The sequence below is a fragment of the Hyperolius riggenbachi genome, chromosome 5 (genome assembly GCF_040937935.1).
Source record: "Hyperolius riggenbachi isolate aHypRig1 chromosome 5, aHypRig1.pri, whole genome shotgun sequence".
In the NCBI taxonomy this organism is placed as follows: Eukaryota; Metazoa; Chordata; class Amphibia; order Anura; family Hyperoliidae; genus Hyperolius; species Hyperolius riggenbachi.
The window spans coordinates 92,812,094-92,827,541 of record NC_090650.1 but is presented as its reverse complement, the minus strand read 5'-3'; the positions used below and the strand labels follow the sequence as shown (position 1 = coordinate 92,827,541).

The window sequence follows — 15,448 nt, the reverse complement described above, 5'->3', positions numbered from 1 at the left end:
GGAGCGTTTACTGCCAGCGTTTAGGGCTTGGCGTTAAACGCTCCCATTCAAGTGAATGGGAGCGTTTGTACCAAGCTTTCACGCGCGTTTACACGAACGCGGCGTTCGGGTCCCGATTTTCACTGGCATTCAAGGAGCCCCTGGAAGCTACATGTTGCTTCCAGGGGCGGTTAACCACGACGGGTAATGTCCCCCTAGGGGAAGAAAAAACGTGACCACATCCGAACGCTGGTGAAAGCCCGAACGCATTGCCACCGCGACGCCAATGAACGCAACACCTCCAAACGTCTGTCTGAACCAGCCCTGAAGTTGCTTTTATCAAATTAAAAGATGCAGTGAAGTTTTCCATTGACTTAAATGCATGCATTCATGCTTGTAAGGGAAGCCAAAAAAATCACTTTTATCTTTTCGATTCATAGTTCATTCTTGTTCTGGAAATAGCCACGTAATCTAATAATTGCATGCTACATGACCCCTCTTTGAGAAACGTGGTCCATGGACAATTATACCCATTGGTTTTGCTGATCTACAAGTTATGAGTCAGCCCTGAACCTTGTGCATTGAGAAGTTTCTCACCATTCATGCGATCCCATGAATAGATTTCTTACTGCTTTTAGAAGCTCTGGGAAACAACAATTATGCAAGTGGAATAAAGACAGATATCCATAATGATGAGTTCGATACTGCTGTGCTGTAACTCTCACAAAGATGAGGACTATTCATGAAAACAAAATAAAAAGTACTCAGAAATCCACTGATTAGTTGGTCATTAGAAGATGCATTTTTGGGGGTTGTCTAAATTTCATAGTTTTATGTAAATTCTGTTTGCATAGAAACTGCTTGCTGAATATGGGATTTTTGCAGCAAAATAATTCTACAAACTTCAGACCTAATCAACTTGGGTTCTATTTTATAGGCCAATAAAACAGCAGCTTATATATAAGGGCTTTTACCCCCCCCCCTATTGTGAACCTGCAGCAGCTGGCAACTTTGCTGACATGTAATTTTGCCTTCTTAAAACAGACGGTGTTTGCGATAATTCAGCTGTAAGTGAGCAACCGTGGTTTCTCATGATGCATCACTTCCGAATATTCTAATAATTTCTTTATGACCTTGAAAGCAAGGCACACATCCAGAACCGCTGGTGTATAGTGAGCCTATAGCTAATACATTTTACAGAGCCACCCCAATCCAACATATGTATGCAGCCTTTTTCGGGATTGGTCGTCATCCGTGCATGGTATGGATTGACAACAGAAAAGGATTAAAATGAAATGGGGCCCTAGGCAAGATAGCAGTTTTTGCACACCGCTGATGGTCACCTTGCATTTTTAGTAAGATTTGGTGGTGGCTAGCATCCAGAGCCCCTAGACTCTCCAGGCCCCAGGCAACTGCCTAGAATTGCCTTGTGGATGATCTGGTTCTGGTTGACAGGCTCTTATCTACTCCATGTAGCCATGAGATGGAAGACCCATTTACAATAAGGGTACGTTTCCACTTGTGTGGCGCGATTTGGTCGCGGAAAATGTGTCAACGAATCCGCATACGGTTGCGGATTCGTTGACGTTTCCATGCGGATTTTCACGCGGAATCGTTTGCGATTTTAACCATGTCAACGCTGGCAAGGGTTTTTAAACGAAATCCCACGTGGAAACGCCGGGAAAACCGCAAGACTCAAGTGCTTGCGGTTTTCCTATTTAGTTACATGACCGACGATTCACGTGCGGGTGTGCGGCGTGCAAATTCTTACGCCTCTGCTGTGCAGATTTTTTCTGCATAGCGAGCCGCACAGAATTCCTGACAAGTGGAAACGGTGCCATCCACTTGTATTGGTTGAGAGAATCTGCATGCAGGAAACGCATGCAGATTCGCTCTAGTGGAAACGGGCACTAAAAGAGCTCATGTCCTGTTTTTTAGCAGTGACATCTAATGCTTGGAGAGAACAGAATCCTCTTTATCATGTTGCTTAAAAATATTTTAAAGAAAATGGTGTAGATTTGTGTTTGGCACTAAATGGGATAAGTGCATTTTATACCACCATATATAGACCAAACAGATAAAACCGAAAAATGTATGCAACGTTTGTCATGAAAGGGCTTTAAGGCTCTGTTCACATTATAAATCGCCAGCATTATCGCAAGCGCTGAGCGATCTATTAAGTGATTCTGAAAGTGATTTTCTAAGCACTTTTGTGTAGCAATGTTTTTTTTCACTTCTTGACGTCAGTCAGGTAATAAATTCTTTGCCCCAGAAATTAGTAAGTACAATATTTTTATTCATGAAAGCGCTCGGAAAATCACTTTTTAAATCTTTTTAAATTTCTTAGCGATTTTCTTAACTTTTCTATTGAAATACAAATGCTGAGAAAATGGTGCAGAACCCGTGTTTGCGATTGGGTAGAAAGCGCATCGCTCATGTGAGAACGCTCACATAGAGTACCATTGCAGGTGCGATTTTAATGCGATTTTTAAAATGGTCAAAATCCCTTGTGTGAATAAGCCCTAAATGAGCAACTTCATAAAATATTGGGGGGGGGGGGGGGGGGAGAGATTGAAAGATTTGGTAGTTCAATACCAGAGAGTAAGTGATGGCAAGTAAACAGTATTTTGAACCATCTTTCTGTTTAAAATAACGTTTGCACTCTGCAATTAAAATGTATCTCCTAGGAGAAAACTTTTTGTAAAAAGTGAATTTGACCGGCCCAATGTGTGCAAAGTTGTCATTTTAAAACACAGGACTTAATCGATGGTTACTACTATGATTTTACTCTAAACTGGCTGCTTTTATCACTTTAGTTCTGCTTCAAACCAGTAAAATGAATTTGTTTCGGCAGAGGAAGGATGTGGTATTGGGTAAACTGCACCATATTTTTAGATTGTTTTAGCCTTAAAATGAGGTTTTTGAGAAAGTTTTGAGTTAGTTGGTTTGCAGAAGATGTCCTCAGTATCAGCTCATGAACCACACAAGCAGCAGAGAGCCATAGTTACACGATTCACCTGCTCACAATCACAGGCTACACACTGCACATTGTATTCAGAGCCACATGTGTGCCTGGGGAACACTGGTGTACACTATTTCTAACTGCAGGTACAATACATAACTGTATAGGCACATGATAGTAGATATGTTTTTACAGTACCTGCCAAAGTTTTTTTTTTTTATGTCTATTCCCTTGACTGTACAATTGTTTGAAACACCTTCATTTTGTCACAAACACACTTTAATGATACAGTATATGAAATTGGGGCAGATTCTGAAAACCATTGTAAGGCCTGGAACCCACTAGCAGCTCTTTTCTAAGCACTTGTGATATTGTAAAGCTCTTGCTAATGCAATGCTATGGGGAATTTTCCGAAAATCGCATCCCTCAAGTGGGATCACACCCATAGCATTACATTAGGAAGAGCTTTTTACATCACAAGCACTCAGAAAAGCGCTTCTAGTGGGTTCCAGGCCTAAGAAAGTGGAGCAGTTGCGCAGAAGCACCATTTAAAATCCATGTTCTGGGCGTTTGCCCTGATTTTGTACCATCTTTCTCGCGCACTGGTTTTGTTAAACCAGACCCCATTGTGTGCGTTTGCCTGCAGTTAGGTTTATGACTGCATATTAGGCCTGAACAGTTTTAGGTAAAAATTGAATCGAGCGAGTTCTGTCCAAAATCACGATATCTATTCCCGATTTCCTTCAAATCAAGCTTTGTTCCCCTCTGTGTCTCCTCTGTGCCCGCTCTGTCTCTGCTGCGGCAGTGCTGCACATACCTTCAAGCACGAGTCCAGCGATGCGTGTCTATCCGCTTTGCCTCCTGCAGGCTATAATGCACGGCATACTTCCTGCATGTCATGTGACATACAGGAACCAGGAAGTATGCCATGCACAAGAGCCGGCAGATGGTGATAGAGGACGCACCGCATTGGACTCGTGCGGAAGATATGTCCAACGCTTTGGACATACCTACCATGTATGACATACCAACGTTTTAAGCTGCTTCTTCAAACCTCCCCCATGCGTAAATGACTTAATAGTGGAAATTGCTGCTTTGACTATTCCAAAATCGTGATCTTGGTGATTGCAATTTCGGTTTAAATTAATTTATCGTTCAGCCCTACTGCATATGAAATGGGATAATTGGCAAATACCTATTGTAGGTTATGTAGCACAATACGATACTTCAATGACCTAATCACATTTTTGCTTATTGCAATTTCTCTGTTTATCTTACAGTTGCACTACAAGGTTCAAAGGCAGATGGCAACGGAATCAATGACAATCGAAGAGCAGTTCAATCAGGGGAAGATCTACGCTCATTGGAAGGAGAGCTTTTGTTACAGGCAAGTTTGAAATTTACAAGATTATAATTTTATCAGTAAGCATGTGATGCAAATGTTTCCAAGTTAATGCAAATTATTCTCCATTAATTACGGACACTACCCTATTATCTAGAAGTATAAACACAGCCTTTACCAAAGTCTTTATCTGTGCCCAGCAGGGAACGTTACCATTTGTCATACCTCCCCATCCTTGTACACATGCTAGATTGTTCTCAGCTGAGGTCGCTGGTTATGGCTCTCTCGGCCAAGAATCTAGCTTGTGTACGGGTGTCCCTCAGGGCGCTTAATGGTCCAGCATATTGGATCTTTAAAATAAACCAAAGAGGAAGGAAAAAGTTGAGTTTTACTTAGGGCTTCTTGCAGCCCCCCTGTAGTCTTGGGTCCCTCAGTGTCCTCCTAGTTCCCTCTGTTGTGCTGCTCTTAGCCCTCTTAAAAACCAGACCAAGATGAGTCATGTGCCTCCTTGATTGCACTCCAGTGCTCACAGGCATTCTGCACATGCGCAGTTACAAGTCTTAACTGACTGCTACGGGAGCACAGTCAAGAAGGTGCATGGCCAGGACTGTGCATGCGCAGTAGCCTTTAATGGGGCTGACGGCAGCACAGTGGAGAAGCCCCATGTAAGTAAAACTCATCTTACAGTATATTTGTCTCCAATTTACTTGAAGTGACAATTTGCAGTAGAGTCCCTTCTGTTCTCTGACTGGAAGTCAATTTGTTCTTTGCTGTGTCTCCTCCTCACAGCTACAGATGACAAACATTATGTGTGTACACACACTTAGTCTATACCCAACAGAAAACCTCACCAGAACACAAGAAAACCAATACGTTCACGCCATTTATTTATTGAAGTATTAATATAGCGCCGACATATTACGCAGCGTTGTAGAGAGTATACTGTCTTGTCAATTACTGTCCCTCAGAGGGGCTCACAATCTAGTCCCTACCATAGTCATATGTCTATGTATGTATTGTGTAGTGCAGGTGTCCTAGTCTAGGGCCAATTTAGGGAGAATCTAAGTATTGTATCCGAATGTTTTGGGGATGTGGGAGGAAAGCAGAGTGCCCGGAGGAAACCAACGCAGACACGAGGAGAACTTACAAACTCCTTGCAGATGGTGACCTGGCTGGGAATGGAACTGGGGACCCATCGCTGCAAGGCGAGAGCGCTAACCACTACGCCACCGTGCTGCCCATTTATGTTGTTATGCTTTGCCCTGTTTAGTATTCCAGCGCTTGGAACATAATGTTTGTTCTGAAAGTAATTAGTAGAGTAATTCAGCAATAAAGGTTACGTCTTCTCACACAGGAAAACTGTCAAGCTTGGGCTTTTTTAGTTATTTTGCCTGATCCAAAATTATAGTCAACTGTTTTTGTGGTCATTTGTATCTCATTAGAATACAGTACCGATCAGAGCCATCTGTTATGTGTATTGTAGTATAGTTTACACCTAACGGTGACATTTTACCATTGAATGGAAGAAAAAAGTTTTCCAGCAACCTCAGAGTTTCCAATAGTTTTGCAGTAAATGAGTCACTTAAAGCATTTTAATTGCATGCAAAACAGAATGGAGAAATTACATCTTTAATGGATAACACCATCTAACATTTTTGGGTGGAGAGCAGTAGGATGTCTCAGAACCATACTTGCATTTGGCTGACAAAGTTCTTTCTTCTTCTCACTCTTGCTCTTTCTATATTTATACACATAGGGCTTCCTTCCGTTAACTTTTCTCCTGAGTTCCCTCACAGGAGATGTTTTCAAACCTTTTAAATGTAATATCTTTAAGGCCCCAGCTAGCAAAGAAGTGCTCAAGTGCATAAGTTGTCCCAAAATAATTATAATTTAAAGAATAACTAGTGAAAATAACATAATGAATAAAATTGCTTATTTTTTTTTACAGTATTCATTTATACAGTAGATTACTTAGCTATTGTTAGCCCATTTTAAAATCTTTCCTCTCCCTGTTTTACATTCTGGAATATATCACTGGTGGTGACATGTTGAGTTCTGCAGAATGTTACTGAGCGTTCTATGCACAGAGGGAGCGATCGCTTGCTTGGAAGTTAAAAAAAGCCGTTATTTCGCACAGTGCAACAAGGTTCACAGATGGCAAACTGTCAGGACCATGGTCATGACATCACACTGTGGGAGGGGTTTCACCACAGTATCAGCCACACAGACCTCCCTGAGGGATCTATATGAGAAAGGTTAGAGATTTATTGTTCGAATGGGGTATCGGCTACTGATTGGGATGAAGTTAAATCCTTGGTTTCTGTTTCACCTTTAATATTTTTTTTTCTTCTTTCTCTACTTTTTACTACTTTTTACTGCTAAAGCTTTAAAATGTACTTAGTACTGTAGGTAGGTAAGAGAATATTTCCTGTGAGAAAGAGAAAAGTTTATTGAATTAAGGCCACTGTATAAGAAAGAGGAGAAAGTGGCTTTGTTTTTGGTGAATTTGCTTGATTCAAGGGCACCATCATTGCTACTTTGTGTTTGGAAAGAAAGATGTGTATATATAAACCTAATGCATGACCATTGTAATCCTCAGTATAATATTTTTTCTTTTGTTGGGATAAAAAGTATATAAACCCATATAGTCATGGTGCTTGAGCACACAAGCCCTGAAAGAGGTTTATCGGTGAGGCCTCTTTCCACGGGCAGTGGATAGGCAGTGAAATGCCTCTCAAATTCAAAGCTGCTTGCTGCTACCTGGTAACTGCTCACTGCTGCTTGATAACTGCTTTCTGAGCACACAGTTCAACTGCCTGTGGAAAAGAGGCCTTAAAGGTCTGCCAAAAAAGATCACCTGAAATCAGTGTTGAAAAGGGTTAGAACTAGGGATGCTCAATGAGATGCAAATAATTGATGCAGGATTAAGCAAATGTATTCTGCTTCAAAATTAATAAATTGAAATTTCACCTTGGTGGCATTGGATTTCAATCTGCATAAATGTCCGTACAGAATTTGCATTTTTCTGAATCAATTTGGAATTACTTGCATCTCAATGACCTGTCCCTAGTTAGAACCTCCTTTTTTAGATAATGTAAGAGTGAACAAAGGCGCCAGCAGGATAAAAGGTTCTAAAAGGCTTAAAATCCGGCAGGAGGTGGTGGTGGACTCGCCTCCCCGAAGCAGACAAGATACTGTCAGTTTCCGAGGCGCTATTTGTGACCTTGAGACTATACTGTGTACTCCTATCTGTTTATTGCCTGAGAAAGCGGAAACATACCCGTGAAACGCGTTGCACTGTTTGTTTTGGAGTATATTAATAAACCTGTTGTCATAAAACTGACGGTATCTTGTCTGCTTCGGGGAGGCGAGTCCATCACCACCTCCTGAGGGATTTTAAGCCTTTTAGAACCTTTTATCCTGCTGGCACCTCTGTTCACTCTTACATTATCAATATCCACCACGAGTGGAGGGGTTGATCCCCATTTTTCCTTATCTACAGAGAGCGACTTTTAATCCTGAGTGAAGACAGGTCTAAGCTCCTCACCTGCCTATACAGTGGTTACCTAGGCGGTAACCCACGTTTGTGAGTATATACATTATATACTTTTCATTTCCAACCCCTTGTTTTGCATACTACACTATATTGGGCTCTCGGTATCTCTTTTGTCTTTATCGTCTCCTTTTTTTTTAGAGTTTTACTGCAGTCTGTTTCTATTGGAAAGATTTGAGCTTGGTGTATAATGGTATTTGGAAATACGTTAGAATAATTGATATAATTTGCATAATCCTGAATCTTGTATTTGATCCTTTGTGTGATAGACAGCCATTGAATGGACTGATGGAGAAGGATAGCATCAGTAAAGTGAGAGGAGAGGTGGATGTTATTTCTTTAGGATTGACATTAGTGGAGCCACTGCAGAGAAAAGTGTTGCTTTAGTCAAGTCAAGCTATTATGTGGGCATACCCAAGCAAATTAACTTCATGTTGAGTAAGGAAGGAGAAAATGCAAGAGATGCTTTTTAGGTGGAGACTGCAGGAGGCTGTTAGTTTTGTCAACGTAAAGCTTGATTGAGTGCAGAACTGAATATTGCACTTTTAACAATGGGCTTTAGGAACAAGTGGTGTTGTTCTACTCTCTTCAATTGTTATGAGAGACAGATAGTTGAATCATAGTAAAAAATAGTTTTTTGAGTCATTGGCATATGGAAATTTCAATATTTTTTTTTTGCCTTTAAATAAGCCACAATAGAATTTAGGTTAATTGCTTATGTAAACCCAGAACACGCTTTCAGTCTTTATCACCTGAAACAATCTTCACAGGTATGCTTCAGTTGTCAGTTGTGGAGCAATCACTGTACAGACACACAGGAACAGCACCACGCTGCAAAAGCCTCTTTTCCATGCAGAACAATAGAAGTCATGTGAGGGAGATGCACCCATCCTGGTCTCTGAAGAGGATGCCAGCGACGTTTACTACAATCAAAGAAATGGGCTCCCCACATAATGTATATACAGATCAATATCTGCAGAAATCACAAAAATTGGCTCAGATCGCAGTACAAACATAGTCTTTGACGGAATGCGTTTAAAACAACTAAAAACAAGGCTTGGCCATCATACCTCCTCAAAAGTGGCAAGTACATATAACAACAAAAATGCCACACTGTTGTTATATGTACTTCCCACTTTTGAGGAGGTATGATGGCCAAGCCTTGTTTTTAGTTTTAAAGAGGAACTCCAGTGAAATGTAATTAAATGTTTAACGTAATTAAAAAAAGGGCTTCATTTTTACTATAATTATGTATAAATGATTTAGTCACTGTTTGCCCATTGTAAAAGCTTTCCTCTCCCTGATTTACATTTTGACATTTATCACATGGTGGCATATTTACAGCTGGCAGGTGATGTCAGTAGAAGGAGATGCTGCTTGCTTTTTTGGCAGTTGGAAACAGCTGTTATTTCCCACAATGCAACAAGGCTCCCACAGTGTGATGTCAGAACCATGGTCCTGACATCACACTGTAGGAGGGGTTTCACCACAATATCAGCCATACAAAGCCACCTGATGATCCGTTTGAGAAAAGGAATAGATTTCTCATGGGAAAGGGGGTATTAGCTATTGACTGGGATGAAGTTCAATTCTTGGTCACGGTTTCTCTTTAAACTCATTCCTTCAATAAAGACTGTTTGTATTGTGATCTGGGCAAATTTTGTGATTAGATTGTGAGTCCCTCTGAGGGACAGTTAAGTGACTACGCTATATATACTCTGTACAGTGCTGCGTAAGATGTTGGGGCTTTATAAATACTAAATAATAATTTTTGCAGATATTGATCTGTATATACATTGTGGAGAGCCGGTTTCTTTGCTTGTAGTATATATTGAACAAGAGTCGTGAGACTCCCTTTACTTCCCCCACTAGGAATTCTTCGTAAAACTTTATTACAGGGCGACTCCTAAGCATGCTCGTCTTCCCCTTCTTTTTTTAAAGATGCCAACGACATTGGTGTCTCCTGTACACCACGCTCTCTAATCGGAACAGTTATTATTATATAGTATTTATATAGCACCGACATCTTTCGCAGCGCTGTACAAAGTACATTGGGATGTGGGAGGAAACCAGAGTGTCTGGAGGAAACCCACACAGACACTGGGAGAACATACAAACTTCATGCAGGTAGTGCCCACTGCCACCATAGTGAATAGAACAGTCTGTTTTTATCTGCTTTCATATAGTCTTCGTATTGTAGCAGCAGGAAATTGAGGCTCCGGTTTACACATTTTAATTGTGCTCGGTTTATACCAACACAATACTTATGCATGAAGGAAGCATGCGGTCTTATTTTAGAAAACCACAAGATGTTATTTTTGCACTTTTCATTGTGTAATGTGCTAAGCTGGATCATAAAAATGTTCAAGTACTATTTGTCTTCCTCTTATGAGAATTTTTTTCTGAGTTGGGTTCAGTATATACTTTATCGTCCAAAACCATAATTCTTGATCATTTGTGGGGTCAATTCTTGTGCAAACACAGGGGAAAAAATTAACAGTAATGCTGATTTCCAGCATGTATTTGGGGGGGACGGGGACTGTAACACGGCAATATGTTGATAAAACAGAGAATCTTTATTAGAGAAGCACTATACAGTAGAACCTTGGTTTGCGAGCATAATTTTTTCCTGAAACATGCTTGGAATCCAAACTTCCACAATGTGGTACAGACTAACCAGCAAGCTCATGGTGAACCAGAACTCATTGGAGTGTGTGAGGGGCTACAATGGTCCTAAAAGCCCCCTTACTAAAATGCTAAGAAAAACAAAAGTTTGCTTTCTTAAAACAGAAAGAATTTGCGATAATTCAGGTTGGAGCTTGAGATGTCTCCCAGAGCACCACTGCTGAATATATGCAAATTAACCATTGTTATCCTTAAGGCTCATACACACATCAGACCATAGTCTTTTGAAAATGAAAGATCACAGACCAATTTTACCCCCTTCCATGTAATATGAGAGCCATACTCTACACAGTCTATTCTATGGAGCTGAACTCCCCATCAGACAGAAATCTTTGCAAGATGCTGCACACAAAGATGCTGTACACATTCAAAAGATCAGTATCTGCAAAAGATTTGTTCCTGCAAAAGATCCGTTCCTGCAAAATGCATTCATAGTCTATGATATCTGCAAATCATCATACACACCTTGTTTAACAGACATTCATCTGCAGATCAGATCCACCAGGATGAATTTTCAGATCTTCAGATGATTGTCTGATCTGCAGATGGATGTCAGTTAAGCAAGGTGTGTATGATGATCTGCAGATCTCATAGACTATGAATGCAATTTGCAGGAACGGATCTTTGGCAGGAACAGATCTTTTGCAGATACTGATCTTTTGTGTCTGTACAGCATCTGTGTGTGCAGCATCTTGCAAAGATTTTTTTCTGATGGGGAGTTCAGCTCCATAGAAAAGACTGTGAAGGGCTACAATGGTTCTAAAAGCCCCCTTACTGAAATGCTATGAATACAAAATTTTGCTTTCTTAAAACAGAAAGAATTTGCTATAATTCAGGTTGGAGTGAGCTTGAGATGTCTCCCAGTGCATCACTGCTGAATATATGTTCTGGTTCACCATGAGCTTGCCGGTTAATCTGTACCTCTCGGTGTTACAAGCCCTACGCCATAGACCCAAATTAATCCATGCCATGCACTGATGAGATTCAAACAATCCAAAACAGTCTGTATGCATGTTGGATTAGTATGGCTCTGTACAAATTAACAAGCTGACACATCATTGCATTCCAGCGGTTCTGGAGGTGTGTTTAGCTTCTAAGGGCAACAATTCAGCAGTGATGCCCTGGGAGACATCTCAAGCTCACTCCAACCTGAATTATAGCAAATTCTTTCGGTTTTAAGAAAGTGTGTGTGTGTGTGTGTGTGTGTGTGTGTGTGCGTGCGTGCGTGCGTGCGTGCGTGCGTGCGTGCGTGCGTGCGTGTGCTTTTGAGGATTTCATGGAAATGTGACTTTGCAGTCTCTACACTGAGATTAAACACAATTAAGTACAATCCTGCAGCACCAAAGGGAGAACTATCTGCTCATTTGTAATGATGTGACTCATGTATACTTTTATTTGCGTGTATATCAAGACATTGCTTGTATATCAAGTCAAACTTTCACACACGTTTGCTTTTATTGCAAAGCGCTCTTAAACCAAATTACTCTTAATCCTAGGTTTTACTGTAGTATATTATTTGGGATATACACTTTTCCATCCACTATCCTTTATGCTAGTTTCACACTGGGACGTTAAATTCCCACAGCAGCAGCCAGTGACGCAGCCTAACTCACAGCACTGTAAAATCAATGTTGCTGTTCACAGTGCACACGTTGGGTTACATTGTAACGCAGCACGTTTAAACAAAGTGCTGCGTGCTGTACGTTATACTGGGCTAAGCCACGTTAGACTGTTTGCACATGCTCAGTAATGTTGGAGGAGGAGATCTCCCCTCCTCCTCTGCGGCCAGCCACATGGCTAATTAATATTCACTGCACTGTGGAGACTCGTGGTGGGACTGTAGTGTTGTCCGGATCATGAACGAATCCTTCTTTTGATCCGGATCTTTTTTGTGAGTCGAATCATCCGGATCATCACAATGAAAGATTCGGTTCACAGTGGATGTCTGTCTGGAAGAAACAGGAACATACAGAATGTACAGTGCAGGGAAAGTCCTGTCCTGCTAATCATTTCACCCAGTCATGCCATAGAATGTGTTCACTGCCAAAATACTTAGTATGTGATTTTTGTCTTTCAGGCACTCAATGGATTTGTGCTGGTGATTGCTTCAGATGGCCTCGTCTTTTTTTCCTCATCCACCATTCAGGATTATCTTGGCTTTCAACAAGTATGTATTTGTCAAATCATTGCCATTGTTATTCATTTCCTAAGGCCTTGTTCACATCATTTTGTGCATCTACAAACACCCTTTTATAGGTCCAAAGATGCATAAACTCCACCAGGACACAGTTCCATCACTGTAGCTATAGATTACACACACTCCCAGTATTAAGTTCCTCCTGCATATATAAAACCCTAATCACTGGAAGGCAGCAGCAAAAACACTTAAGCATTGAAGGACACCTGAAGTGAGGGGGAGATAGAGGCTGTAATAATTGTCTCCTTTAGCGCATATTCACTGTGGGACATTGCATTGTAATGCGACATTAAAGTCACAACGCAGCATTACAATGCAACACAAAAAAAGATGGTAACTCACATTAATGCTGCATTCCGTGGCATATAGTAGTTACAGTGGAGCATACAGTCAATGAAAAGTATGCCTCTCTGTATCTGTTAATGTTTGCATTTAGAGGTATTGCACTGCAAGTAGTGTTGGGCGAACAGTGTTCGCCACTGTTCGGGTTCTGCAGAACATCACCCTGTTCGGGTGATGTTCGAGTTCGGCCGAACACCTGACGGTGCTCGGCCAAACCGTTCGGCCACATGGCCGAACTAAGAGCGCATGGCCGAACGTTCGGCTAGCGCTGTGATTGGCCGAACGGGTCACGTGGTTCGGGCCCGAACGCGCTCTGATTGGCCGAACGGTCACGTGGTTCGGGTAAATAAATACCCGAACCACGTCATATCTCCGCCATTTGTCTGTGGGTTTAGCTTTGGGTAGGCAGGCAGGGTAGTTCGCTCTCCAGCCACGCTAGCCAGGGTCCCCCCCAGTCATTGTGTGTCGCTGCTGGGAACAGTAGTACACCGCTCGCTCAGCCACACTATATATAGCATTGTTTACTGCCACTGTGTACCTCGCTCAGCCACGCTATATATATAGCATTGTGTTTTCTGACACTCTGTGTACACGGCTTAGCCTGACTAATATAGCATTGTGTGTACTGCCACTGTGCACCTCGCTCAGCCACGCTATATATAGCATTGTGTGTACTGCCACTGTGCACCTCGCTCAGCCACGCTATATATAGCATTGTGTGTACTGCCACTGTGCACCTCGCTCAGCCACGCTATATATATAGCATTGTGTTTTCTGACACTCTGTGTACACGGCTTAGCCTGACTAATATAGCATTGTGTGTACTGCCACTGTGCACCTCGCTCAGCCACGCTATATATAGCATTGTGTGTACTGCCACTGTGCACCTCGCTCAGCCACGCTATATATAGCATTGTGTGTACTGCCACTGTGCACCTCGCTCAGCCACGCTAAATATAGCATTGTGTTTTCTGACACTCTGTGTACACGGCTTAGCCTGGCTATATAGCATTGTGTGTACTGCCACTGTGCACCTCGCTCAGCCACGCTATATATAGCATTGTGTTTACTGCCACTCTGTGTACACCGCTCAGCCAGACTATATACAGTTGTTTACTGACACTCTGTGTACACCGCTCAGCCAGACTATATACCATTGTTTACTGACACTCTGTGTACACGGCTCAGCCTGACTATAAAGCATTGTGTGTACTGCCACTGTGCACCTCGCTCAGCCACGCTATATATAGCATTGTGTTTTCTGACACTCTGTGTACACGGCTTAGCCTGACTATATAGCATTGTGTGTACTGCCACTGTGCACCTCGCTCAGCCACGCTATATATAGCATTGTGTTTACTGCCACTCTGTGTACACCGCTCAGCCAGACTATATACCGTTGTTTACTGACACTCTGTGTACACCGCTCAGCCAGACTATATACCATTGTTTACTGACACTCTGTGTACACGGCTCAGCCTGACTATAAAGCATTGTGTGTACTGCCACTGTGCACCTCGCTCAGCCACGCTATATATAGCATTGTGTTTTCTGACACTCTGTGTACACGGCTTAGCCTGGCTATATAGCATTGTGTGTACTGCCACTGTGCACCTCGCTCAGCCACGCTATATATAGCATTGTGTTTTCTGACACTCTGTGTACACGGCTTAGCCTGACTATATAGCATTGTGTGTACTGCTACTGTGCACCTCGCTCAGCCACGCTATATATAGCATTGTGTTTTCTGACACTCTGTGTACACGGCTTAGCCAGACTATATAGCATTGTGTGTACTGCCACTCTGTGTACACCGCTCAGCCAGACTATATAGCATTGTGTTTACTTCCACTCTGTGTCTGCTGGGCCTGGGAACAGTAGTACACCGCTCACCCGCCACTGTATAGCATTGTGCTCTGTGTCGCTGCTGGGAATAGTGGTACACCGCTCACCCGCCACTGTATAGCATTGTGCTCTGTGTCGCTGCTGGGAATAGTGGTACTGTATAGCATTTCTGTACTGCCACTGTACTGCTGCCAGTCAGCGTGTACTGTAAGGATAAGTGAAATGAGGAAGAAATCCGGTGAAAGAGGAAGGGGCAAGGGAAGAGGTGTTTCCCCTGACGGTTCACGTACAGGCCACAGGGGAGCACCCAAGAAAACCCACTCAATACCGCCCATGTTGTCCAGGACAACAACCCTCACAAATCCAAAAGAACAGGACCAGATAATTACTTGGATGACCTCTCAAGCGTCCAGCAGTGGGTTAAGCAGCACCAGCACATCACGCACGAGGTCCGAGTCCTCAGCCAGTTACAAGGAGCCAGTGGGCACAAAGCTGACACAACCGGCAGCGACACCACGCACACAACTGCCAGATAACCAGTCC

At 42.3% G+C, this 15,448-nt stretch overlaps 1 protein-coding gene across 3 annotated transcripts in view; it reads left to right on the top strand.

Moving 5' to 3' along the window:
• AHR (aryl hydrocarbon receptor) overlaps nucleotides 1-15,448 on the top strand; it is a 215,662-nt gene that overhangs the window by 144,561 nt on the left and 55,653 nt on the right. For all 3 annotated transcript variants that reach the window (XM_068236000.1, XM_068235999.1, XM_068235998.1), the window contains 2 exons: nucleotides 4,222-4,328; nucleotides 12,599-12,688. In XM_068236000.1, coding sequence (XP_068092101.1) covers nucleotides 4,222-4,328; nucleotides 12,599-12,688 — 197 coding nt within the window. The remainder of the gene's footprint in view (nucleotides 1-4,221; nucleotides 4,329-12,598; nucleotides 12,689-15,448) is intronic.